Source organism: Melospiza georgiana, chromosome 6 (assembly GCF_028018845.1).
Source record: "Melospiza georgiana isolate bMelGeo1 chromosome 6, bMelGeo1.pri, whole genome shotgun sequence".
Classification (NCBI taxonomy): Eukaryota; Metazoa; Chordata; class Aves; order Passeriformes; family Passerellidae; genus Melospiza; species Melospiza georgiana.
The window spans coordinates 7098562-7126499 of record NC_080435.1 but is presented as its reverse complement, the minus strand read 5'-3'; the positions used below and the strand labels follow the sequence as shown (position 1 = coordinate 7126499).

At 46.5% G+C, this 27938-nt stretch overlaps 1 protein-coding gene across 7 annotated transcripts; it reads left to right on the top strand.

Moving 5' to 3' along the window:
* Positions 1-170: 170 nt before the first annotated feature.
* ARHGAP1 (Rho GTPase activating protein 1) lies at positions 171-26110 on the top strand. 7 transcript variants are annotated; one of them, XM_058025897.1, is made up of 16 exons: positions 171-230; positions 962-1093; positions 2591-2761; positions 5189-5383; positions 6171-6263; positions 11462-11491; positions 16708-16795; positions 17038-17169; positions 17667-17753; positions 18362-18460; positions 19163-19270; positions 20477-20553; positions 20945-21022; positions 21572-21700; positions 21851-21954; positions 22358-26110. In XM_058025897.1, exons 4-16 carry the CDS (start codon positions 5242-5244, stop codon positions 22535-22537), a joined length of 1347 nt encoding a protein of 448 aa, XP_057881880.1. In that variant the 5' UTR covers positions 171-230; positions 962-1093; positions 2591-2761; positions 5189-5241; the 3' UTR covers positions 22538-26110. The 7 variants fall into 7 exon arrangements, with proteins under 7 accessions (XP_057881880.1, XP_057881885.1, XP_057881883.1 ...); XM_058025902.1 differs by lacking the exon at positions 2591-2761 and having other exon boundaries at positions 5198-5383; XM_058025900.1 differs by lacking the exon at positions 2591-2761.
* The last annotated feature ends 1828 nt before the right edge of the window (positions 26111-27938 follow it).

Genomic DNA, 27938 nt, shown 5'->3' with positions numbered 1-27938 from the left:
CCACCCACTCTGGGCCTCGGCACGCACCTACGAGGGGCTCTGCCTGCGGGGGTGGCCCGGGCCCCCCGCGCCTCCTCGGCCTCGGGCGCTCCGTGCCGGCGGAACGCTGCGAGGGAGCGGCGGACGCGCCCGGACGGCGGCCGGCAGCGGGCGGGGCGGGGCGGGATCCCCCAGCGGCGAGGCCGCGCTTCCGGCGGGCGGCGGTGACGGGCGGGCGGTGGCGGCGGCAGGTACCGGCACCGGCGGGGCGGCGTGGGGTGCCCGGGGAGCGCGGCCGGGCCCCGCCTGCAGCAGCGGGGCCCGGCGACCTGTCTTGGTGCTGCAGGGGCGGGGGAGCGGGCCGGCGGCTGGGGCTGAGGCTGGGGCTGAGGCTGAACGGGCCGGGGCTGGGCCCGGAGCGCTCCGCCCGGGTGTTGCCCTGTGAGGGAGCGGCTCGGTTCGTCCGCGGTGCGCGCCTGGCGGGAAGAGCGCGGCTGGTGAAGCGCCGCGGGCGCCTGGGCGGGGAGAGCCGGGCCGGCCGCCCGCGGTGTCCTCGTCACCGCTGACCGGGGCAGGCGGTGCAGGTACCGCCGGAGCGGCGCCACCGGGGCTGCTGCTGGCTGCTCCCGACCTCGGCGGCTGCGGCGGGGCTGGCGCTGGGGCTGGCTGCCATTAATCCCGGTGCCCAGCAGCAGGGGCTGGTACTTGTCCTGCCTTCAGGCAATTGCCGTGTACTAGGGGACCTTTGTTTTAACAGTGTAAATAGTAAGTCCGTGAGTCTCATGAGCAACCTTGAGGTTCCCTCAGGGGTCTCCCAGGAGATGAGTCGAAGGGAACGGGAGAGAACAGATGTGTTGTGGAGGGGGTGATGAGGAGGAGGAGGGCTGCAGCCCGCGCAGGGCTGTGTGTGCCTCGCTGCCTCTCACACGAGTCCGGGGTGGGTCCTGCACGGCACTGAGAGCAGCTTCTGTACTTTGTGCAGCAGCTCCGGAGAGGACACTTGGAGAGTTCAGCACTTTGCCCTCAGACCCTGCAGAGAACAAAGGGGAAGTTGACTCCTCGCTAGAGTGGATTTCCAGCGGGCACGGAGGTGGCCTTCAATAAACGGATTGAGGTGACTGGGGAAGGAATGCTGCTCAATTAAAAAGTTGTTGGAATAATGAAGGACCAAAGGCTTCCCTGAGCAATAGTGTGTCTGTCCTGAGTTTACTGGTCATGGTGAGCCTGGACAAGGTCTGGCTCTTGACCTCTACGTTCTTTCAGGGTAGTGCCAGGGTAGTGATGCTCTCGGTGGTATCAGTCTTGATGTGAGGGAAGACAAGGGGTGGGCTCTGTGGGTGACTCTCGGTTCTGGACCTCATTCATGCACCTGAGTACCCTGAAGGTCTGCTGCTGAGTAACTGCTCCCTTTTCTTTCGACGTGCTTATTTTTAACACTGTAGCAAAGTGCAGGGCCTTGATTGATGTGTATAGAAAAAGAGACATCTGTGCAAATAGGCTGAAACTGGGAGTTGTGGATGGCAACAGAGTCATAAAAATAATCCTGGAACCAGGACTGTGTTGCATCTGACCATTGCTTGTTCATCTTGCATGGAAGAAGAGGTCACTTGGCTTCTGTAATTCTTTATTGTATGTAGAGCTCCAGGGTGTGGTAATATATGCATGGACATATTTTGAAGTGTAATTCACTTCTGAACTAATAGTACATCTCGAAGAAAAACAGGAAAAGGAAACTACCAAGCAGGTGTAGCTTAGGAATAAGTGATAGAAAAATAGTGAAATGAAATTGCAGAAAAAAATAGTTTTCATGAACAGCAGCCACCACAATTTCCTGGGTATAATGTGAATGGTCTTCCTTGGGTAAATTCTGGATGTTATATAAGGAATTTTCAGTTCAGGATTTCTGTGAATACTGTATGGTTTGAGTTCTCTCCTTTAGTGGAGTGTGCTGTTCTCCATCACATGTCTCTCTTATCTAGGAAAGTTAACTTTTATTACACAGCAAGTGTCCAGGTGTAGTGCAGTTGCAGAAAACATACTTAAATAATTGGAAAAAAAGGTAACAGTTGGGTCTTTAGAGCTTGGCAGTAAGTAAATGCTTCTGCTGCCATGTGTGATTCTTAAGGTTTTAAATCTTTGGCTACAACTTTTGCTTTTCAAAATCTAGGTATGTAATTTTTCTTATCTTATTATTTGCTATATGGAGTGTACCACTTACATCTTGTCATGACATTTATGTAAAACAGATGCAGTTTTTAAACTGAGTTAAATCTGTTGAAATGCTCTTTTATTGTTAAAAAACATGAAATGATTTAACAAACACTTTACTCATTTTAACAGCTATATCACCATGATACATATGGACTTTCTGTTTAAAGATAGATCCTTAGGGATCATTTTTGAGTACACAGGAGTCTCATGCAGCTTCACTATTGGAAAGTGAAATGTATATCCTTATATGAAGATCCTCAGTTTGTGTTTTCCATGATAACTCCAGTTCTCTCCTTCTCAGAGCCTAGTTCCCAAGCATTTAGAACATTTCGTGTCCTAAACTGCTGTATGGTTATCTGATGTGAGATCCTGTGCTTTTGCCTTTTGCATGTTGGGAAAGGGCTGGAGAAAAATCTTCAAAATCTCCTGGGGCTCTCTGGGTACTACAGTATGGTTCACAAGAAGGACCTGAAATCTAAGAGGTCTTCTGCTCTGGATCCTGCTTCCATTAACACCATGGAGCAGTAACCTACGGCCAAGGAATGGAGCTGGCTGTGAAAACTTCATGAAGGTATCTGGAGAGCCTTGTCTGTTTTTCCAAGGGGTGAGGCCAGAGCACTATCCACTGGGCTCTTTTTGTGGTGTGGATCCTACTAACAAACAACTTCCTTCTTCCACATGGTGCCACACTAAGATAAATTTTATGCCTCAGGGGAAATCCCCCAGTGCTGTCTAATAACCTGCTCTTCTGTCTCTGGACAAGTGCTGCAAGTTGACTGTGACGCTGAGTGGTGAGTGTAGGGACAAGTGTAGGGACACTTGGTGACTTGCTGGCCCTATGGCAGTGCCATCACTGCTCTCTGGGAGGATTTGGTCTCCAGGTGTTTCAGGACTCATCTTTGGGGAAGTGGTTGCTCCCGGGCATCCCCAAGAATCTCCCATGAAAGGCATCTCAGTGGATGGCAGCAGTGAAATGTGGGTCCTCTGTCCCCACTAGGGCTGGGAAGTCCCTGAGAGCTGTGAATGCTGAGAGGCTGTCCTGGGGAGCCATGGATGCTTCCTCAGCACAGAGCACTGGCTTTTGGGGCTGCTGAGCTCCTGTGGGAAATGCTTTAAGCTCGCTGAGTCATAGGAGTCAGTGCCTGCTGTTACCATAGAAATCGGATCAGCTGCTAGGGGTGGGGAGTCCTGGTCCCTGGCTCCACTGCTGCGTGGTTCCAGCATGAGCTCAAAGTGCTGGGGAGCCTGATTTTTTGCTCCTTGTCCTGTTGATATCAGAGGAGGTCAGGCAGCTCTGGCAGCCCTGACCAGAGGGCAGGGAAAATAATTTTGCTTGGATCTTTGCATGGCTGCAGTGGTGGGACCCTGTGTGTCTGATATGTTGTTTTGAGGACCTGCTGTCTGTATATGTCATGTCTTTTGTATTTCGGGAAGCATTGCATTTGATTAGCAATAGCTTTCAGTCCTTTGGGAGCCCTGGAGAGGTGAAAACTGATTGTAAACTGGTGAGTAGCAGATAAAGGAGGATAGGAAGTAAATAATAAGCTTGGAATGGTCCAAAGGGAGAAGAAAACCACTGAATATCCAATTTCCTGTGCTCTCAAAATGCATTCTCAAGCTTGGTGGCAAGTATAGACCTGAGCATGGATGTGACACCTTCCAGAGCTCAATCTCTCACAGGTTTTGTCCTCTGTGCTCAGTCTGAGTAACTGTTTCATTGTTTTCTCTGCATAAATATACACATTCAAGCTCCAGGGATGGAAGATGCAAAACATCGTCCCCCTCTCCATTCTGCTAAAGGAAATAGCTTTACTGTGAATGTACTTTTCACACTAAGGTGTTGTGCCTCCTCAGATCATCTTTGAACCCTTTGCTCTCCTTATAAAGCAAAGTAAGCACAAGCATTGCTGTGAAACAGTGCTGCAGAGACTCTTGCTGATGCAAGGTGTCACTTCATTTTTCTACACTTCCTCTTGGCTTGCTGCCTGCTGACCACTGAATTACTGTCCACGTGGTCAGTGTGAGCAGTCCAGCTCTACATAGTTGTCCTTTTTAATGTTTCCTTGCTTACTTCCAGGAGACTGAATTCAGAGGATAACAGCAGCTTCTTAAGGATTGTCCTTAAGAGTTGGTACTCTTAGGAGGTCCTGTATGCTGTGCTAGCTCAGTCCCAGCTTTAATGTATCTTCTGCTTCAGATGAGAGTGAGAAACATTTGCAAACAACAGCAAACGCACTGAGCTGTCTGTTTCTCAGACACTCTTAATTCTTTGGTCTGCTTATTGCATGCTTGGTGAAAAATACTCATTCAGGCAGTATGGCTTTAAATGAAAGAAGTGATTCCTTGCTTCTAGCTATTATGTAGGAGAAAGGATTTACTGGGTGATGCTGAAAGGAGATGAGGATTCTATGTGTATTGTTCTCCCTGTTTTACTAGCTCCGCCTAAAAAATTCCTGTTATAAGGAGCTGTTCACTTCTCTGTTCAGATCGCAGCACACTGAAGCACGCACTTCAGTGTTGTTGAGAGCTCTGGTTCTCCATTATGGGGAGAAGGAGGGGGGTGATTCTTGGGAAAGCTTCCAGTACTGGGCCAACTGTGGAAACAGCCGGGCTTTGTGCCAGCCCTTCGGAGGGAGGGGGAGCTCAGAGCCATGCAGGGAGTGTATCAGGCAGGGGCTGGTGCAGCCTGTCGCCTTCTGCAGAGTCCTGGTGCTGCTTCTGTTTCAGGAGAGAAAAACTGTTGTGCCCAGAGCTGTGGTCAAGCAGAGATTCCTTGAGAGGGTTGGTACAGCCCTTGATGGCTTTTGATAGCAATTGGCATGAAAGAATCTGATATGTTGTGCCTCTGGCGAGGAGGAGGAGTTCCTGCTTGTATTAAGGGGGAGGGGACACAATCTCTGGATAAGTAAGAATGAGGGAGTATTGGGGGGAAATGGGTGAGAAGAGGAAGTGTCTCTGTGGGGAGGTAGATTTGTGATCTCTGTGTCTCACCTAACAGTCTCTGCAGTCCGTGTTTAGACACAGCGAAATAAACTGCGGTGTTGGGGGACCATGGCTGCAGACCCGCTCACAGATCTTCAGGATGACCTGAACTTGGATGATACCAACCAGTCCCTCAGCCAGCTCAAACTGGCCCCCTCCATAGATGATAAGAACTGGCCATCAGATGAAGTCCCTGCTTTTCCCAAATCAGGTAAGTTTCCTGCTTGTTTGGGATCTGGGTTTTGGCCAAAAAGCAGTTGTTTGTCTTGCAGCATTGTGGTCTTATCTACATAAACAGAGAGCCCCAGCTCCATTTAAAAGCTTTATAGATGCATTAAACTTGCACCACACCCAAGTGAATCAGCCTCAGTATTGAACAGCACTAAAAAGTGCAGCGCCAGCTGCTGTAAATATGCTCTTCTCAGCCCTGTGCCTGGCTGCATTTTGGTGCTGACAGAATAGATGTGCTGTAAATCTTTGAGTATGCTCCATTATGGTCTCTTGCAGGAAAGTTTGGCCTTCTGGACTGGAATGGTCTCAAACTTCCATCTGGGAGGTGGGGCTGGAGATCTGAGTTGTTGCTCTGAAATCCTGTGCTGTGAACTATGAACAGAGAGGTCAGGAAAATTAGCTCAAGGATAAATAGTATGACCATCCATCAAGGGACTATGTTAAGATCCTCCTTTCCCTAAAAAGCCATGACCATGTCCTTGGGTTTTGTCTTTGTGAATATTTGTGACATATTTGAACATTTGTTTGAGGGAGTGTACATTCTGAGGGACACATATGGATCTCATAGGACTGAGAGGACTCTTCTGAAGTCATTGCTCAGAATTCCATGTCCACTCAGAATTTCAAAAGTGGGTTTTCAAGGTGTATAGTTGCATACATTAGTCCCATGTAGAAGTGCCATTTTTTCTTATACTTCTATCTTTCTGTACTCTCCAATGTGCTCCAGATCCCTTCTTCTGATTGCTTGTTTCTTGTACTTTGTTCAGATGACTCCAAAGGCTCCCCTGAGCCTGTCACTCACCTGCAGTGGGATCATCCCTACTATGACATTGCCAGGCACCACATTGTGGAAGTAGCAGGTAGGAACCTTCCTGTTTTCTCCTTTGATGTCTTTGCAGCTGGGCTGAGGAAGGACTTTTCTAATAGGGCTCTGGGGACATCTGTTGTTTGCCAAGACCAAGTGGCAATGACAGGTGGCACAGAAAGAACACCAAACTTCTTGAATGTTTGTGATATGTGTAATTTTCCATTGACTTCAGCTAAACTTGGGTTGCTTCTTGGCTCTTGCTGACTTGATTATATTATTGTCAGGACTCAGTTGATTTTGCTGAATTGTTTTAGATATGGCTCTTTACTACATCCTGAACACAAAAGTGGTTTTTGCTTGATAATGCCACAGAAGTTATGTAGTTAAGCAATACAGCTATAAGGTCCTCAGCTGACTGAGTAATCCACAGTAGGTGGAATCACTTGTATCTTGCCATCCTGTTCAGAAATAACATGTACAGAAATCTGAAGTAGGGGGAATAGGCCTGTGTTCCACTGCAAGGAAAGACCTGATCATTCAGGGTCACAAGCATTTGGATTTTCCTTGTGTTTTCTTGTCCATATTATTTTATTTATGCTAACCCTTGGTGATATACTGCTGGGGACCTCTGTGAGAAAGAGTTTTGGAGGATTCTTTAGGTTGCTGTGGTGAGCCTGAGTGAAGGGTAAGGCCAGTTTGTCTTGTATTCCTTGTTTTTTTTTTTTTTAAAAGAAGCACTTCTACAACTTGTTGTGACTTGATTCATACTTCCTGCTTGACTATAGCCACCTCCCACCCCTCCTGCTGCCACCTCCTACCCCTCCTACTGCCATCTCTCTGTAACTTGGTCCCTGCCCCACATGTGAATTGTCAAGGAAGCAGAGGCACAAGCTGGAGTCCTCCTGATTCAGGGTTGTTCTGCAGCAGAGTTTGACCACAACGAAAAGAGTCTCTGGCACTTACTTTGGTAAGAGCTGTCTTGATATCATTCTTTTCTAGGCAGTTTTCTCAAATGAGCTTTCTTTTTCCTGATCTCTCATGTTCCATCTTTTGTGGAACAAAATTATAACGGCAGACTCAAAACCTTGTTGTTTATTGTTTTCCTGCTCAGTTTGACAAGCCAGGTGTTTGACATTTGGGCTGTTATGCCTTATAGGTTTGCCAGAAGTGTTTTCATTTGCAAATGTTTTGCTAAGCTTCTTTTCCATGGGGCTGGAGTTTCAGGGCTGCCAGTTATAGAGGTCTGCACCCTGGTCTCTGCTGCTGGAACTGGAAAGGGACAGATGTGTGGGCTCCACCATTTCAGTAGTAATAGCCAGAATATTTGGAATGTGAATGGCACAGGTATTTGAGGACTGTGGGAAAGGGTGAGTTAAACGATAACAGTTGTTGCTTTAGGCTAAGTTTCAGACAAAGTGCTTAGCAGAGTTTAGATCAGAGACATTGATATGACTGGAATGTCAGCCCAAACCAAGGATATACTTTGTCTGCTGCCTCCTGGGATAAACACCACTCTTTCTGAGGTATTTCTGTTCCAAGGTAACATGACTTTTTCTTTGACAAGCTCTCTGAATGGAGTATGGCTCCAGTGGAGGTGTGTGTCAGTGGCTGTTGGAACGGAGCCATTTGGCCATTTGACACAGTCTAGGGTAGCAAATGAAGAATTAGCCAGCTTCCTGAAAAGATTCCGGGGTGGGATGATGGCTGACTGGGAGCTGTGCCTGCATTCTGAACTCTTCCCTGTTGTGGTTTAAATTTGTATTCCTAGTGAGCTCCGTGTCCCTGCAGTGTCTGTATAGTGCAGAAACAGCTCAGAGAAGCTTCTGTTCTTGCCTCTTGCTGGCCAGTTTTCACGGGTAGCTGATGTGTCTGGAAGCATGTGATGGTCCCACACATGGCATGTGCTGTGATGCCTTTCTTGGCACTGGAAGAACTTAGAGCACAGCTCCAGAGAGAGGATTTGCTGCCATGTAGGTTTGAGACTTGCTGGTTTCTCATCTCCTGAAAGGAGAATTTAGGAAGTGGATCAAAGGGATCTGACTTGTAATCTTGGTTCTGGGGAAGCTGGTAATTTTTTTTTTTGGTCAGTAATTGAGAATTTTAACTGTTCAGAGTATTGGACAGGGTAGTCTTCTCTGGATTGTTGTTGGATGCAATCAATCTGGGACAGTCTGGAAAAATCCCATTAGAGGTAGCCAGGAGAATAAAAATCTCACTGGAGGATTAATATGAAACTGTTCAGATGTGGCTCTGCTGACAAATTGTGTTTGTCAGCAGCTCCAGGTGCAATGAACACTGGCTATGCTGAGCCTGAACCAAAATTACCCTAGATCTCTTGTAAATATTAGCAAATGGCAGCTGATCAAGGATAGTTTTGTCCACTCTGTTGATTCATTAGCTTTCTGTCCCATGTCCTGCCCTGTTCTGCAGTTCAGAGCAGAAAGTTTGTGGCTAACTCTGTTCCTGCCTGCCCTGAAATATGTTCTGTGATGATGGTGCTATTTTGAGACAAAAGCAGAAGGCTGGTTCCCATCCTCAGGCTGAACTTTATGATCCCAGTGTTATCCTGTGTGGTCAGAAAGTAATTGCTTCTTTCTGGATGTGTGCATTGAGTTAATAACTTAATAAAAGCCCAGTTTTGATGTTAAAAAGTTAGCACACTCATTTTCTAGCTGGCCTTAATTCAGTCCAAGGCGTGCTTCATTTGAAATGTCTGGCTATCTGACCTAAGAGAGGAAAGTACTGAAAAACTTTATGCAGAATTTGTTCAGAAAATAAGTTTTTGGGGTTTGTTTCTCACTTAAAAATAGCGCAGTGGTTTTATGGAGACTCTCCTTTGTGCCCTATTGCTCCTGTCTCTTCTGGGGACTAGGATCTTGTGGGAAGAGGCTGTCCATGGGAAAGGAGCAGGCATGTCACTGCTGTCCCATGTGTTGCACAAAGATGACAGCAAAAGGCATCCGGGCCACAGTCCTGAGGGAGTTCTCAGAACTGGAGTATTAGGAATCACAATATTTTGGTTTAAGGAAACATTCTTTTCGTTCTGGGACTTGATGCTTTTCTGAAGGAAGATGTTGGTGTTGTGCTGTTCCTTTCAGATCTGCCTTAAAGTGTGTGTTTATGGAGTGTTTTACACAGGCTCTGGAGAGGTCTCTGTGTGGTTTCGTTCTTCTTCATTCTGAGCGCCTCTTTTTGTGAGCGCTGTAGCAGTGAAATTCCTCTTTACATGTGGCCTGAAGCTGAGAGGAGGCTTGATTTCATTGCACAGTCCACTTCTGCTTGATTTCATTGCACAGCCCACTTGTTTTTTTCCCTTGCTCATGTCACATAGAATTTGGAGGAAACAAGCTCCTGGTTGAGAGCTGTTAAGGAACTATCCCAAGTTTCTGTTATGTTGAGAGTTTCTGTGTTCTCCTGCCAGTTCTTACATGGCAAAGGTGCTGCTTCCATCCTCTTGGGGGTTGAGGCAGATGTGACATAGTCTTGGCCTTGAATTTTAGCAGAAGCTGAATTGCAAAACTGAGGCAGGTAGTTAATAATAGTCTAAAGCAGGTTTCTGGAAATGGCAGTTCATACTGGAAACCTGTGGCTGTGTGGGAAGAGCAGAGCTCTTGTCAGCTCTGGCAAGGTGTTCCATCCTCATTCTGCTGCCCAGTCTGAAATACTGGTCTCTTCTTTGTGGTCAATATGCAAAACTATGGCTATGAGGTTCATCAGCATTCCCATTTTACACAGTAATTGCCTTGCTTTCTTTTGGGATAAGAAATCAGAGGCCTAACATATATTGGCATATGAATTCCTCACTGCCATGGAGGGTAGAAGATAGTGTATCATTGGTCAGGAAAGTGACTGTCACTATATACTCCAGCTATGTAATCCCTGCCCAGTGATTTCAAAACTTTGTTGGAGCTCAAAGCATGTTTCTGCTAGGTTGTGTGGGAAATCTGCTGCCTCACACCATTAATTGTCAATCTGTGGGGCTGCCTTCACAGAAAAGCTGTGATGCCAATACGTGTGAGACCTGTAACTGAAGTGGGAAAACAAGGTGGAGAGCTGTGAGTGTACCTTCTTTTGTGTTACTGGATTGAAGCTGCAATTCCAGCAGTAAATCTATTTTCACTGGTGAATCTGGTTCCAGACCTACCCAACAAACATGACTGCAGGTGCCAAAGCTGTAACTGGTGCTGATGATTTGCTGTAGGTGTTGGTGATTGACATGGGTAGGTAGCATCAATCTTGGAGCACCAGTAGCTGTTGTTTCTCTAAGCAGGCAAAGGTAGAAGTGGCAGACAAAACTTGTGTTGAAGATGTTTTGCAGGGTGTCTTTGGTGGCTAATGGACTCAGCAAAGGGTAACAAGGGTACTTTTCAGGCATGGTACATTGTTACTGGCTCCATCAGCACAGACTGCCTGCATTTCTGCTGCTTTTGGATGTAGTTTCCAGCTTTTAACTGTTTGTTTGTTCATGTCTTTAAGAATATTTTGTATGATAAAAAATATTAATTGCCTCTATAGAATTGAGTCTATAGACTCAAAGCAAGCCCAGCTTGTGCACCATATTTTGATATGCAAGGTCAAGGGAAGGAAGAGTATCTAAGGAATTTTAAGTTTATAAGGGAATGGAGAATTTCTTCCTAGAGCTCTGCTCTGCAAAGGCTCCTGTCTTGATAGGCCCATGTGAGTCTGCTGAGTATATAGCTGTGAGAGTGATGGAAAGGAGCTAGGTGTGATAATAAATGCCTTCATAAACTATAGGAACCTTTTTAAAATTCTAATTGGCTGTTCAGTTTTTTTACTCAGAATCTACTAATCATGAAAAAAAGTTATGGGTGTGGGATGTGTTATTCATATGGTATGATGCCATTCTCTGTACACTTCTGAAGTTGTTCAGAGGACTTCAGAATTAATTGCAATTAACCCTTTTAAAAGTGGGTTACAGCAGTTACCATTTTGGTGGCAGAGGAAGTCTAACAATAAGGGCAAGAAATTTGATTATACAGAGTTAGTTGCAAATTCAAAAAGATTTGGGAATCAAGGCTTGCTGTTATTGCCTCTAATTGTTAGATAAGGCTGCTTTTTGCAGAGGAGCATGGGGGGAAGATGAAATGGAAGGAGGTTGAATCCTGCAAGACAGCTGCTAAATGCGTCCCGGTGGCAATCTGGCTAGGTTCTCAGACTTTAACCTCATGATTACTTCCTGGGAAAGGATGCAAAGCTTGGCTTGCTATAACTTTTTTTCTGTTCCTCCAGACCAGGGTGCACTTGATGGGGCCCAACCAGGTAGGTAGATTTTTTGTGGCGCTAACATTTGGTTCTGTAGATCATGGTATTCCTTTAGCATGACCATGGCCTGTAGCTGGACTGTCTCAGGGGAGCCCAAACTTTGCTCAGCCTTAGGCTGTACTGGCAATTTTTCAGGAATCCAAAGACTGCACAAAATTGATGTCTGAAGGCTGCACCTCTGCCTCAGACACAGCAGAATCATCTGAGCCAAATTTGGTGTGTGGGCTTTACTTTGGGCACTTCGGGGCTCATGGGTCTCAATGTAAATCCTGTTCCTGTCCTGTCATGGTGGTGGCCTGCTTGGACCAGTTCAGTTTGAACTCCAGTTCATCCTGTTATCGTATGTGGTTTGGAAGTTCATTCTAGGATTGCTTCCTATTCTTTCACATGATCTACTGCTGCACTCACGTGCTAAGCAGCTGGCACTTAAACTGGATTCTCCATCTGAAAGCAACTGTTATCTATTTCTTCTCCATTTGGCTGCAGAGATGTTGTGTTCTGGTAACTTGTTTGCCCAAAGTTGGGCTTGAGTTCCCTGGGCTTGCTGAGCATTTGTTGATACTCTCCGGACTTCAGTCCTAAGTCTCAGTAATTTGGCTGCTGGGGCTTTCATGCTTCTCAATGTACATGAAAACTTCTATTGGTGTGAAATTCTTACTGCTAAGACCTTCACACAATCCATGGAAATGCTGATTCTCATTTCCTCGTTATGTGGAGTCTTCTTCCCCTTTTTCTGTGCTCTCAGACATCCTCCCATACTGCATTCTTTAATATGACCCTCTAGTATATTTTTGTATCAGTTAAAGCTAAATTCACTTCATAAGGCTTTCTGATTCTGGCAGCGTTTGGATATTGGGAATATCAAGGTGGATGAAATAATGTATTAAAATGCTTCTGCTTTGAACTCCCTACCTTCTTTTCCTTCAGGGCTAAATCCACTTGGGAATTCAATAGGCAACTAAAACGTACTATGCTTAAACATTTCCCAGCTGTGCCACAAGCTTAGTGCAGCTAATTGAAATGAAATTACATTTGACAGGTTTTTACTCACAGTGGCTCTGATTAAACATGCTAAGCTTTGTGAAACTTGTGTAGTAATATTCCAGTGTTCTGTAGTGGTGCTCTTTCCTTGGCCCTCAAGTCTGTTAACTTTGCTGTTTTAGCAGTAGCACTAGCTTTTGGTGGCAAGTTTTATCCATCTGCATTGTCCAAGTATCAAAGTATTAGGATATTCCCATATGAATCTTTCAACAAGAGAGGCACCTAACTGAGGTGACCTGGTGAAGGTAGGAATGAGCAGTCTCTAGACTGCAGCTAGGCTGCCTCAAATCATGACATAAATGCTACAGGATGTATTTCAGGATATGAAATGAATATATTTCTATTTACCTAGAAATAATAAATAACAGGATTTGCATGCCAAGTATGTATTTTCCATGTGCAGATTTGTGTATTTTTTGGCTGTGCAGATTCATTAATTGCCCTATCTTGGGACATTATTGCTGTCTTGATGTGAATTTCTGCTGTGATACATTTGTATTGCTGCAGGTTTTAATCTGAAACATTTGCCTCAGTATTTTAATTTCAGCCCTTTTAGAAGTTTGGCTTTGCACTCATGGCTTGGACACACAGCAGTGATTTTCCTTGCCCCTGTCTTAGAAGTGCCCTGGAAATGCTGCTTTTTGAGCGAGAAGAAAAATGCAGTTCAGGCCTTAAAAGTGCCATAAAAATATTCAGGAGCTTATGTCAGTCAGTGCTACAACTGTATATCTCTTTAGATGAGCAGCTGTCTTGTCTGGCTTTAGATATTGGCTACTGTCTTGCTCTTTGTTGTTAAAAGCAAAATAATCTGAATCACATCCTTCAGGGAGGTAGTTTAATTCCAGTGTACTTGCAAATATTTTTTAAGTTGGGGTGTTCTTTGAGTACTGATGGTATATAATTTGTTATTCATTTGTTGTTCACTATTGAGCATTCCTCATCTGGGAGAGGTAGGAGGCAGGCTGAGAAGCCAAGTGTTTACTTCATGATCTGTAGTTGTGTTCAGTGGAAACTTCAGCTATTTGCAATTGCAAACAGGGGGTGAAAACCTAGATACATAAGATTAATGCTGCCGACAGGAAAGCAAATAGTACAAGGGATGGAGCATCTGTGAAAGATCAAACCTGATAAGAATCTGTTCTGTAGGAGGCAGAGGGGCCACCTGAAGGTAGTTTCCTCCAACAAGAATGTATGGAATGGGCTTTAGGTTCTTGTTTATAAATTGGAGCAACTGATTGTTCAGCTTTGATGCTGAATTTTTGATTTTGTCATGTCTGGAGCAAGGAGACTGATCAGATATATGTCAGGTGGAAACAAGATTGGCAGTTGATCATTTTGAAAATCTCTGTGTTGACAGGCTGAGTTCAGTGTGATGAAACTGGAGCAGAACCCAGAACTCAGAAAAGGGCATGCTGGTTCCTTTCTAGGTCTCATGCATAAATTCATTCTGATTTGGAAGGCAAAACAGGCCACTCCTTTTTCAGTCATCCAGGGCACTGTAGATTATCTTTTGATATACTTGGCCCTGGAAATTGTCCAGGAGAAACATGCCATCTCCCCTTTGGAAGAGTCATGGATTGTCTGTTTATTCTTTACCAGCAATCCCAGACTATGTAAGGAACAAGACTGTACACTTTGCATAGGCCTTGCTGTAGGCTTTTATATAATTTCAGAGAAAGCTATTTAAGGTATGTCGTTCTGGGATTGTGGCTTGTCAGGTCTGATAATCAGTGCCCAGAAGCTGAGCTGAGCGTATGGCCACCCACAGCATGGCACAAACATGGTACTGCACTGCACACCACAGAGGTCTGTGTGTGTGATTAAACTTGAAGTCTGCATCTGGCCCTCAGACCATCCACTCTGGTGTGAAATGCAGCCTCAGCTCACTGAAGATATCATCTGTTCTGAATTTAGCATAGAGCTACGTATGATCTGCAAAGATCTGTTGTCTTTCTGACCATTCTCTTTCATGAGTATAAAACTCAACCGATTCTCAAGTGCTGCATCCTCTTGGTGCTTTATACAGGCCTTTGTCCTTCAGATAGAGACATATGAGTTGCTCAAGACCAATGGGAAGGATCACAATATGCCATGTTTCTTGCCCAGGACTTTGTAACCTGCACTTAGTCTTTTAGACAACTCATTTACATTAGACCTGTCCCTAAAGCTCACAGTGAGCTACCAAGAAACTCTGGGGTAGGCACAGAGTGGGCTGCCATGGGATATGCAGTGTAATGTTGGTCTTGTGGCCTGGCTGTGGCTGTACCTGGTTGTTCCAGACGAGCCTTGCATCACTCTGCTAGTCCTGCATTCCGGGTCGTGCGCCCTCCCCTGCCCGTATCTCCGCATGTGTGTGTCAGTGTGATGGCCTGTGCCACCCCTCTGCTGGCCCCTTCCTAGTACTGCCTCAGTGTCCTTAGCTTGGGTACAACTTCTGCCTTGTGTGCATCACTAAGTTCTGTGTTGTCTGGTGACTTGAAAATGGGACTTGCAAGGTGAAAATAGAAATGAGCAAAGTAGCAAGAGAATCTGTTCTGGCAAGATGGGGGCAAAAAGGGGCCAGGGGCATCTTAATGTCATTGCTGGTGTGTATGAATTCTCTGGCTGCCATTTGCAGCACCAAGTGGTCCTCTGGTACTAACAGGCAGCATTCCCAGAAATATCAGGTTTGCTGTTCTGAGACCCCAGCTGCTGCGTGGCAAGCGTAGCCAAGTGACAGTTGAGCGCCAGAGCCTGTGCAAAGCCGAGAAAATGGCTGCATGAATATTGTAAATCCATGCTGGGAAAAGGATATATTTCAAGAGGAATGATGTATTGCAGGTCAGTCCTGCATAAGTAGTGAGTGATCCTTGCTGCTTTTCTGTGCTATGGTCTGTGTGAGATGCTTTACCATATGGGAGTAAGGAGGGTATTGTTGACTATAGCCTCAATAGCCCCATTCACTGTTGCACTCTCTGCTTGACAAGAAAACAGGTTTCAGAGCAGGGTGAGTAGCTAAAAAGGTGGGAAGACTTTTACCCTTAATACTAAAGGAACCATTTCATCTCCAATGCTGCAAAAAAGAAGTCATCTTTGTGGAAATGGATTGGGTGTTGTGTCTGGGAGAGAATCAGACTTTTCCTCAAACTCTGTATGTCTGCAGGATTTGTGACCTGGTTCTCACTTATGCAAATCTCTCTATTCCCCAGCATGTCTGCTATGCTTGGCCATGCGTGTCTGCTTGGGCTTTGTTCATGGGGCTGAGATCTCTGCTGGCAGAAGTCCACTGATGGTTGAAGACTTGCTTTGGGGAAAACTTGGCTTGTTGTCTCTGAAGCCTCAAGTGGTGCCTGGGAGTGTCCTCCATGACATGACGGTGCTTTATGGGTTATTTGGCTCCAGTGTGATGGGGACTGTTTTCTGCATGGCTTTTACAAAGAATGCTTTGTCGTGCTGCACTTTGCAGCTCCTTCTGTCTCAGGCTGGAAAAATCTCTCTGTGGATGGAAAATCTAGGAAGCGGTGAAGAACTTATTCTGCAATCCTTCTGGAGAATCCAGCAGCCCTACTTGGCCCATCTGTAGAAGAGGCTTTCCTTTGGAAAGATGAGAAATTATCTGGAACTCATCCAGAAGAGTTCTTATCTGGAACTGCTCTTTTTCTAGGAATTTCTTGGTTTCCAGGGTATGAAATGGCCTGTGTTCTGTGTGCAGAACTAAACTCCAGGTGAAGCAAAAAACAGATGCACCAGACTATTAGAAGTTAGTCTGGGACTGTGTGCAGGATGGAAGGAGTTGTTTTGCCAGTGAAGGGCAGTTTTCCCTGTGCCCCCCTGGACATGTGTGTATCAGGAGCAATGCCCAGGCACAGCTTTGCAGGATTAATGCTCTGAGCACTCGGCTCTGTACTTGCCTCCATCCCTATGTGCCCAGAGGCATTCTGGTTTCCAGTCCTTCATCTCCTTTCAGGGCTGGAGCAGGGAATCTGTTCTTGATTCTCATTGTTGACTTGCCAGGCCCTTGGCGTTCAGGTTTCTGCTTCCACACTAGGCCCATGATAACTGCTGAAAATCAGATTTAGCTTTCCTGGCAGCTGTGCCTTGTTATGGTGGTTTCTCATTCTTTCTTTACCCCTTGCTGCCAATACCACAATGAAGTCCTTACCTCCCTGTAATCTCTTGCATTTTATCTGCAGGTGATGACAAATATGGAAGAAAAGTCATTTTGTTCAGTGCTTGCCGGATGCCCCCAAGTCATCAACTAGATCACATAAAACTGCTGGGGTAAGTAGAATCTTAGTAGGCTGATGTTAATTTCTTAAATCTGACCTAATTCTCAGCTACTGGATTCCTGGGGACAGATCCATCTGCAGTAGCTTCTTTAGCTGGACATGTCATCCCAAGTGCTTACCTCCATTGCTGGAGTTGCAAATCCTCTGTTATGGCACACAAAAAGAGTCCCAAAGGGAGGAATAGGCTCTCTGTTAGCAGAGCACAAATTGAGTTCCTCAGTTCTTTCTTCTCAGGTACCTGAAATTCACACTGGACCAGTATGTGGAGAGTGACTACACTCTGGTGTACCTGCACCATGGCCTGACCAGTGAGAACAAGCCATCCCTGAGCTGGTTGCGGGATGCCTACAGGGAATTTGATCGCAAGTGAGTAATGCTGCAGCAAGCAAGGAAGTCCTGTGCTGTTCTCTAGCCTAACATAGAGAATCTTCCCCAGCCCTCCTGTGTAGCTTGGTGATCATAATTTACTGTCACTTATTCCTCTGCTTGAGGAGGTGGATTGTTGTTTAACACAGACTGAAACATAGGTTAAACAGCTCCTTCTGTAGTTACATGCTTTAGGCCAACAGGCAAGCAGCAAATGCAGGACCTGGTGCAAGTGTGTCAGCCCCACAGTATAATTGTAGGTTCCTGAGGAGGCTACTCACTGATTTTAGATGAAAATTGGAATACAGGGTAGCATGCCCTTAGGCTGCTGAGTGGCCTGACACAGCTACAGAGCATGGGAGAGCAGAGGCCATGGGTGCTGGGGTGTGGTGAGGCTCAGTGCAAAAGGCATGAAGCAACCAGAGTGCCTTATCTTGTGGAAAGGTTGGTTCCTCTGCTTAAAGTGCAGCTTGTCATTACTGGGCTTCTCTTGACAGATACAAGAAGAACATCAAAGCCTTGTATATCGTGCACCCAACCATGTTCATCAAGACCCTGCTGATACTCTTCAAGCCTCTGATCAGGTACGAAGGAAATACTGTTGGAGGCTCACCTGCATGTTCACATTGCAGGGGAACAATGGGGCCTTCTCAGAGGGGCACAAGCTGAGCCCAGGCTGCCAAGCCTATCCTGGAGTCTCTCACCTTTTTCTGTCTCCTCCCACTTCTGAGCTCAGAAATACTCACACACCAGAAATACCTACAGAGTAGGTATTTAGGAACCTACAGAGTTTGCAGCTCTGTGCTACTCCTTTTCTTTCCAGCCAGGTAGAAGTAAAAAGTTGCAGGCTCTGGAACTCAAATATTTAATTTATTGTGATACTGAAATAATACCTCCATGAAATAATTGGGAGTAAAACCTTCTCAAGCCTACTGCTGAACAAAGAAAGGAGAAATCCACCATTTGAGGGAGCCTGCTAGGGCTTCTAATGTACCTTGGAAAGTCTTTGCATCTCCTGGTAAAATAGATGGAGTGGAAGGGTGATGTGGGTGACATCTCTGCTGCTCAGCCATAACTACCCTTTGCCTCACTGATGTTTCTTGCAGCCCTCTGCACTCCTTTTCTGTAGGAATTCAGTTCTGTTACTGGATTTCCCAATTCCTCACATATCTACCTTTCTTTTGTTTTTCAGCTTTAAATTTGGACGAAAGATTTTTTATGTGAATTACCTTAGTGAGCTGGAGGAGTATGTGAAGCTGGAACAGTTGGGGATCCCAAGCCAAGTGCTAAAGTGAGAATACTGTCTGTCTCCCCCCCTGCTTAGGGTTCTGTGAGAGGGGACCTTTTGGGCAAGGGAAGGAAGAGCTTCTTCCACTCAGGTTTTGCAGGGTGTGCTGACAAGTTGCCTTCAAGACTGGTTTCTCTCTGTAGTCCTTCCTGTGTGTCCTTGGCCCCAGTCCTCAGTTCTGTCTTTGAGTTAAAAATCCTCCTGCAATGAGGCACCAGTCCTGCATCTCCCACTCACCCTCTGGGGACTTCCTGCAAGATGCTGACCTTGACACTGACCTGGAGCTCATTGTGTGCATCTGCTGTTGTCTGGTCACCTGCTTAGCTCATTCTGCACTGCTCAGCTTGTCTTTGGGGCTTCCCAAAGTTCCCATAATTTCAGCCCTACCAGATTGCTTCCCTGTCCCACACCCACATATGCATCTGTCTCATCACAATGCTGTCCTGGCCTCCTGCCCATGCTGTTACTCAGCTACTCCACCTTTTGATTACAGATAGATACTCCTTTTCTCCCTGCTTTTTTTTTTTTTTTTTTTTTTTTTGGCAACAAGATGTTTGTTCTTGTGCTCCAAAGCTGCCTGTGGTGGTTTGCATAGGTGTAATTGACTGTACCAGCCTGGTGTTGCTACCAGTGGGTGTGCAGTGCTGGGTTCATGCACTTTCTGGGAGGTGGAGTGCCTTTTTACTAGTCTGTGTTTTGCTGCAGGTATGATGAATACCTGAGATCCCTGCAGAAACCTTTGCAAGTGCCCCAGAAGCCAACACCCCAACGCCCACCGCTGCCAAACCAGCAGTTTGGAGTCTCCCTACAGCAGTGAGTATTTCTGGACTGTGTTGCTTTTGCCCTGACTTGCTTGGTGTGAGGTCACTGTGCTTATTACTGAACAACAGCAGAAAATGGCTGCGAAATTTCTTGCAGTTCAGACTTCCTACAAAACTTCAATCATTTTCCTGAGGAACTCTGTACTCATGTCCAGATCCTGACTAAGTAATTTCAGTTCCACCCTCTTGATCCCGGGGTTAGATTATTTTTGCAACTTAGGGTCACTAAGGGAGGAGCAAAATAAGAGCCGTGGGGACGGCTTTATGGCACTGGAAACTTTCTCTTGAGCAAAAGATGTCTGTAGGAGGCTGACAGGGTTCTCTTTAGGACTATGCTGCTTTGAGCAGCACTGCAGATTTGTTTCCTAGTTGGTTTTGAAATCATAAATTCTATTTTAAAAGCACTTCTATTCAGCCTTGTAGTGAACCCCACTCCCCATTCCTGCACAGTGACAAAGGCAAACAGACACTGGCAAGGGCTGGTGATACTGAGTAATTGTTGAAGGTATTTTTAGCTGAGTGTGGTTTTGCCTCTCTGGGGAATGAGGAGGAGCCAGTACTGTGTAGCTAGACACATCCTCTGAGGCAGACTGGGAACACATTCCCCAGCTTCAGTGCAACATTTCCAGATGGTGTTTGCTGTGGTGCCATGCTGCCTGAGCTTGTTAGCAGCCTTGGGAGGGGTCAACAGCTCCCAGCTATCGAGTGGTCTGGGCAATCAAATGTGAGGGTGGCAGGGAGCACCTTGGTGTCATGAGGTTTTGCCTGAGGGCCATTTTGTTGATAAATCTTCTGTCACAGGAATGTGGTGGCCAAATTTATTTTTTCTCATGTGTCAGCTTATTTCTGCCCTTGCTCCTATGGGGAAGGAAAAAGGAAGTGTAACCCTTTTCACCTGATTCATAACTAGCATCCCTGCCTTCTGGGAAACCCTTTGCCCTGGCATATACAGAGATTTTTACAGAGGATGGAAAAATGTTCCTGTGGTCTAGTAATGAACTCATAGTTGCTCCAGTGAATGATGTAACATGATGGGTGAAGAGGATAGAAGGCTGGAATAATGGCTGAGCCAGGGATGGGGATAGCAAGATCATATGTAGTACAGCTTGTGTGGGTAAATTCAAGAGTTGGAGGCTGCATGTAAGGCAGGACCAGTCCTGTGTACCAGTTGTGTGTAACCTGTTGTTTCTTGGTGCAGTCTCAGGGAGAAGAGCCCTGACCAGTCTCCTGTTCCTCTGGTGGTCAGAGACACCATTGCTCACTTGCGGGAGCATGGTAAGTGTTTGGGGAAGCTGCAGTCCCAGATCAGTGACCTCTGTTCTGTCCAAGCTCCCATCAAGACTGTGTTAAGATAAAGAAGAACAGCAGTCTAGAGTAGGGTGTAAAGCCTGAACTAGGTGAGTTAGCCTTCAAGTGAGATTGTGGAGGGTTTAGGAAACCTCCTTCTTTCAGGAGTCCACGTTCCTACTTGTGTAGAAGTATCCAAATGCCCCTTGTATCCTTTGTCAGATAGTGGAAGCAGAAAAAATTGTTGCACTCTAAAAAAGGGACTTGTTGATATCTGTCTGAATGCCCCACAGCATGGATTTATAATTGCAAAGGCCAGCATTTTTAGAGACTCTCACATGGCTGATTGTTTTCTTCTCCATCTGCTGTCACTTCACAGCTCTTAATACAGAGGGGATTTTCCGGAGATCAGCAAATACACAGGTTGTCAGAGAGGTCCAGCAAAAATACAATATGGGTAAGTGCCCAAACACATCAGAGCCCCTCTCATTCCCTAATTACTACTGTGCAACTGCAGCTGTGTAGGGACTAGTCCATCATGGATCCTCTCCTTCTTTGATAGGTCTGCAGGTGAGGCCTCATCTTGGGGTATGACCTGAATTGCAAGGGAGAAGTGTTTGGTATTTCTGCTGTGTGGAAAGCATATTCCTTCCCACTTGTATTCCCTTAACTATTCTTTTTTTTTTCCTGAAAGTTTCCCTGTTTCTTGGGGTGAGATACACCATCTTATTCTGGTTATACTGAAGGGACTTAAGATGACCAGGATGGAACTTAGTCATGTTTGATTTGATGACTTCTAAAGATGTAATGCTGGATTCAGCACTGGTTTGTATATGATTTTGGGACATATTTTCCCACTTTGCTAGAAGATGTGGTACTTTGGGATTCTGTGTTTTTTAAAATACCTCTTCCTTAGTTTTGGGCTCTGACCATCATGTCCTGTCCTTTGTCTGGAGGAGGTGCTGCTTTGCCCAGTGAGCACTGAGTCTCTGCTCTACTTTCTCAGGTGTGCCTGTAGATTTCCAGGAGTATGAAGATGTCCACCTCCCTGCTGTGATTCTCAAGACCTTCTTGAGGGAGCTACCTGAGCCCCTCCTTACTTTTGGCCTCTACAGCCATGTTGTCAGCTTCCAGAGTGAGTTGTAACAAGTGCTACTCCCTGAAAGTTTCACTGGCTAAGGGCAAAGATGTCTTTGTGGAGACATTCATGGGATAACTTGTGACTGCCAGCATGGCCTTCATCAGGACAGGTGCTGAGGATTGTCCTGTCTCTCTTGATTTTTAGGTGTGGAGGAGATGAAACGTGTGGATGTTGTTCGCAAAACGCTCCAGGATTTGCCAGAAGAAAACTACCAAGTGCTCCGTTTGCTGACAGCCTTTCTGGTGCAGGTGGGCACCAGCCTAAGCATTTACTTGTCATAACACTGAGAGGCACAGGCAGCCTAAAGGTGCAGGCACACAGCCTGTGTGGTCTATACCAGGGAGACTGGAAGCTCCCCAGGCTGGAGGTAGAACTACAAAGTAGCTGAGTAGAAGAGGGGTCTCAGATTTTCTTGGCAGTACTTCCTGCTGCCAAGAAAGCCACTGCAACGCCATTCAAGCAAGAGGGCAGATCATGAGTGGTGATTTGGACTTGTAGAGATATTATCTGCCAGTGCTCTTGATCCTGTTGTTATGATATAGCTTGGTCAGCTTTTCTCCCCTTATTTTCTCTGTCTCTGGCTTTGGGGAGGGTAGGCAGCTGCTGTGCTATTCTGTAGGATTCACAGTCGTCTCTTTCCTTCCCACATAGGTCTCTGCTCACAGCGACAGAAACAAGATGACAAACACCAACCTGGCAGTTGTGTTTGGCCCAAATCTGCTCTGGGCCAAAGATGTGGCCATCACTCTAAAAGCCATCAATCCCATTAATACCTTTACCAAATTCCTGTTGGACCACCAGAAGGAGCTGTTTGAGGCTGCAGAGGCCTGAACCCAGGCCAGCCCACACCTGCACACTGTGCCCACCTTCCCCTTCTTTGTCTTGGAGCTGTGACCAAGCTGTCTCCAGTACAAAGGGACCATTGATCTTCTGGGTGATGAGCAGAGTGAGGGCTGTGGAGATGATGGTGAAAGTGTGCAAGTAAGTGAGCAGGAGACCTGCAGCTCTGGATGGGCAGGGGAGCTGGTCTCCCAGCTGCTGAGACTGGAGTCCTAACCCACCTGCGCAGCTTCTCCGGGGCTCATCACCACTCTTCTGCCCTATCAGATGACCTGCCTTCCTTTCCTCCTTCCCTTATGTGCAGTTTTTCTGCCCTCCTGGTCCCTTCCTCAGCACAGATCTTTTTGTTCAAGCTCCCAATAGCCCCAGCTCACCCCTCCTTGCCTCAGCTGGGCTGTTTGGGCTAGGGCAGGGTTGCTGGGGTTTGTGATGGAGACATTCTTACTGTGAGTGCCATTTCTCAGCACTGAGCATGCATTCTGCCTTTCCCCAGGGGCACCTAAAGCAGGGAAGGGAGCAGCAGCCCTTGTGCTTCAGGTAGCAGCGTGTCCTGCACTTGTAACCACCACTCTAGACCCCCTGCTTTTGGCAGGCAGGTGAAGGACAGGCTCATGGCAATGTGCTGTTGTTATCTGTCAGACTCCAAAACAGTGAAGCTCAGTTTAGCCCAAGCCCAGTCCCTCTGGTGTCACCCACTCCAGGTACTATTCAGTGTTTGCTGGACTGTAGTGGGTGACTTGCCTCCTGTAGTTATCCAGCTCAGGTGTGTTTGTCCTTCCAGCAGCACTTCCAGCCTGACTGGGAAGGGTCATGCCAAGCTTGGCTGTGCATGCAGGCTAGCTGTGACCCTTTGACCACTGGTGAAATGGTCTGAATGTCAGGAGCAAGTGCCCTGGTGGCACTGAGCTGCTGAACACCATGAAGATTCCCATCTGTCCTGGCAGCAGTAGGCCTCTTCTGGCACATGTATCTCTGCTGACTGGCACAGACTGCCTTGACTAGTTTTTACTTTTTGAGCATAACTTTTCCCCAGCGCAGTGTAACAGAGAGCATGGCCTTGAGGGAAGGTCTGGGGACTGGGGCTGTCCTTCACCATGGAGTGCAGCAGGCCTGGATTACAAATTTCTGACCAGGTGCTGAGCACTCGTGCCAAAGCTGTGAGGGAGCAGCAATTCCATGCCAAGGGCTTTTGCTGTGTCTCCTCCTGGGTTCATACCTTCCACCCTGCCATCTGGTCAGGTGCATGCTGTATGCCCTGGGCACAGCTGGAGAGGTCATGTTCTCTGCAAGGCAGGCTCAGAGTGGGGTGGTCCTGGCACCTCCCTGGAGCAGCTGCGACACTGTCACAGCATCTCTGTTGGGTTTGGGTTGCCTCATTCCCATTACCTGAGCTAAAAGAGATCCTTCTCCTCAGCCTGGGTCTTTCAGAGTTAAAGGAGGGAGCTTCTAGCCTTACTTCACTGGTGTGATTTATCTTTGTATCGTGTGCCTGGGCCAGACCTCCTTGCTGCATCTGGCCTCAGGGACAAATCTTTTGGACCAAGCAGAACTGTTTTTTTAAAGCTACTGGATGCTAAAGAGAATTTGCTTTTTCATAATATTTTAGCCTGCCTTTAAACACTGACCAGGGGTCAGTGCCCCTGGCATAGTCAAAGTAAATGGCATCTGCTGCAGGAATTAAGGAGATTGCTCTTTTTGCTAAACTCTGGAATGGGGATGGGTGCAAACATAGGCAGCTCTGCAAGGCAGTGCAGGTCCAGCCAGCTGCCTTGGAGGAGGCACACCAACATGTGGGTGGAGCAGTGAACAAGTAAGTAAACATTACTAAGGCTGGAGCAAGAGAGGTTCAAAGACAGGACTGGATCTGATCCTTTCTAGATACTGGGAGACTTTGCCCTGTGGAGGTTACCAGGCTGCTGACTTCTTCAAGCCTCCCTCTTCCAAGAGTAGGAGCATTCCCTGTTTGGCCAGGATATGAATTGCTTCATCCTGAACAATTCACAGCAGTAACTAAGTAAATGTTTTGGAGGGAGAGCTAATCTGCTCCTAATTCATTTGTGATCTCTTCTAGAGTGAGTTAGCAGGGCGGATGTGCTGTGGAGGAGTAATCTGGGGTGGACTAGTGTGGAGAGAGGTGTACTTCCCCCAGTGTTTAAGGGGCAAGGCCATGGAGGCTGAGGGAGCCTAGCGCAGCTCCTTTTTCCCTGCAGGCATCCTGTCCTGTGCAGCCTTTGGTAGGGGGAGAAGGGGACTTGGTGCTCTGACTGTATCTGCAGCTGACACTGGCTTCACCTTCATGTCTGTGGAGGAAAGGCAAACCCACTGAACTTCTGGGACAAACGCCCAAGCTCGGCAGCCTGGAATGCAAGTGCCTGTGTGCATGAGGCCTGGCCCTGTGCACTCTCTAGGGAAGTGGCATGTTCTGGCCTTGCAGAGCAGCAAGGACTGTTCCCTGCCCAGTAGCCAGAGGAGCAGTGCTGGAGTAGCTCCTGTCCAGGGGGAAAGTGGGGAATACTGCAAGTGTCTGAGTTATGGCTGGACTTTGTCGGTTTATTTTAGGGTGTTTTTTGGGATTTGGGTTGGTTTTTTTTTTTTAGTGAATTCTTGAAATGACATTTCCTTTTTAGCAAAATAGAGGCTTGTTCATCCCCTGCTGGCAGGGATAAAAGCCTGTTCCAGTTCAGTGCTTGCAGAGAGTGTTCAGGGAACTACTACTGCTCATGGTAGGAAAGTGCTTGCAAATCCTGGAAGGGACCCACTGTAAATATCCCCTTTCCTCTGCTGCTCCTTGTGCTGGAGCTGCTGAGAGCCCTGGAGCAGGCATAGTAACCAGGGTTGCTTTTGCAGTCTTTTCTCCTGAATGCCTTGTATTGAAATATTCCTCCAGTGATCTGAGCGAAGAACTGGCCCGGGCCTGCCTGCAGCCTGTGTCAGGTGGGTGGTGACCAGAGCCTGCTCCTGCCAAGGCCATGAGGTTAAATTCCCTTCTCACATGGGCAGGGTGCTGGCTAGGCAGGGCTTCTCTGCCTTGTATAGGTCAGGGTGGTATACAATTAAGGTGCTGGTCTGTGTCGGTTTTCTCCTGCTATAGAGCTGCCCAAGGGTCTCTTTCCTGGCTTACCTTTCAGGTTAGCTATTAGCCATTTCTTCCTGTGGGGGTACTTGTTCTGCATCAACCTGCTTTTTAGCATCTAGAACATTCCCCTCTGCTAAACCTCCTGCTGTCTTAATGGCCTCTGATCACTCCCTGGCCCAAGCTGTGAACTGACACCAGAGCTTCTGGGCAGTGCAGGGGGTCGGGGCCCATCCAGATGCCTTGTGTGCTAACATGAGAGAGCTGAGGCCAGTTTGGTCCCAGTTTCCTTTTTTATGCACAGGGGCTCCTGTGCAAAAACTTCTGCTTTGCTTTTGTTGCTGGTGTTCCCTGCCTTCTTTGTTAATGTTCATCAGGTGCACGCCTGGATTTTCACAGTTCACACTGTTTATTTTCTTTTAATCTGCACCAATCTTGTATTTCACAGTTTGCACTTTTTGTATTTCAATAAAAATCAAAATGTAATCTCAGATCCAGACATGTTCGTCAAGTGGCAGCAGCAGTGACACATCTGCAAGAAACAAGTAAGGCTGTCTATGCTGCCAACCACAATCATGCTGCAAGGAAGCAAAGAAAGTATGAAATGCCCCCTGTGTGAGTAACCCTGAAGAAATATTAGGCTGCAGGAGCCTTGGGCTGGAAACAGATTTAAAACAAAAATGAAGTAGTGTAGATTTGGTTCTTCTGAAGAGGGATGTTCTTCCACATTACCATCTTCCTGTCATGATGAGCAGTCTGCCTAGGATTTCCAAGGGTGCCAAGCAGGAGCCACTTTAGGAATTGCTGGCTAAGTTTATCCTGGGGCAAGTGATAACACTCAGCAGAAGCCTGCTGATGATCATTTCGATGGATGTGGATTGCTAACTTGATGAGCAATAGTCTGGTTAGGACCACTGCACTCCTCTTGATCCATATTCAGTTCACCACTTTTTCCTAAGGACTGCAGTTTGCCTGTTAGTAAGCTTTTGGCTGGGATGCAAGAATTAGGAGTAGAACAGAGAGGGCTGGGGCTAAAGCCATCAGTGTCAGGCAGTAGCTGGGATGTCAGCGATGGTGTGCCAGGGTGGTGTGTTGATGCTGATGTCAACACTTGCATGTCTAAAATGTGTGCTGCTTGTCTGTTTTCACTGTACCAGTTAAGGCTACCCAGTGTTGCCAGCTCCCCTTCTGTATGTTGACATGGCCCCTGTAATGGGGTCAGTGTGGTTAACATGCCAACTATACAGAGAGATCTCAGACCTCCCCAGTGTAGCAGGTGGTCCTGGCTCTGGGCTTTGTCACAGTGACCTGCCTGGCATTGTGCTGTAGCAACATCAGCTCAGAGGAGCTGGAGAGCAGGTGCATCTGTCCCTGACAGGGAGCTGGCACTGGCAGGACTGTGTTATGTGCAGCCATGGGCAGTACTGAACAGTGTGAGCACCACTGCAACTGGACACTTTCTCATGAGTATCTGCCCCCTGACTTAATGGACACTGTTCTGAGAACATTTTTTTTATAAATACATAAAGTAGGCTGACAAAGTGATGATATTTAATTGTTCATGGCCTTGGTGGTTAATCATACTTATGTGATTGTTTTCTTTGTCACTTATTTCCTGATGGTTTTTCCAATCCCTTGTCTTCCCGGTGACATGGTGCAAATAGTGGAAACTGAAAGCCCTGTAGTAGGCCCCAGATCCTACAGGATGGTTTCTGTGAGTTTTCACACTGCACTGTGTCTTTTTAAGTTCATTAAATGACACTCATAAATACACATACATAAATGCATATAATGTAGACTGTGAGATTCCAGTGGTATGCTCAGTTTACTGTCTTACCTTCTGAAGATGTGATTAAGAAAAGATTGCTTTTATTAGTTACCCTTATATCCCAAGCTGGAATATTCTCTAATACACAGAGTCTCTTCCCCCCCCCCCCCCCCATGTCATTTTATCCACTGTGTCTTTTTTTATAATAACCAGACACCCTTTACACTGAAGCTTAAATCAGCAGTTGTTATTAGTACATGGATTTTCATAATCTTGTCTTTCCTTTAAAGGGAAGGCGTTGGCACCATACCTGGCACTGTCTGTTATACAGGGTTAACTTTTACCAATACTAGAATGCAGCTGTTAAGTTTAGTTATTCTTTCTGTATTTTATTAGTCTCTGCTATCTCTCCTGTCAACTCAAAACACTCCTATGCTTCTTAAAGTATGTAGCAACCACGTACAATGCAAATTTTCTGGGTAAATTTTTCTGCCTTTTCCCACCCCTTTCCTCTGGAGATAAGTTAATATTTGTTTCCCAATTCATGGTGA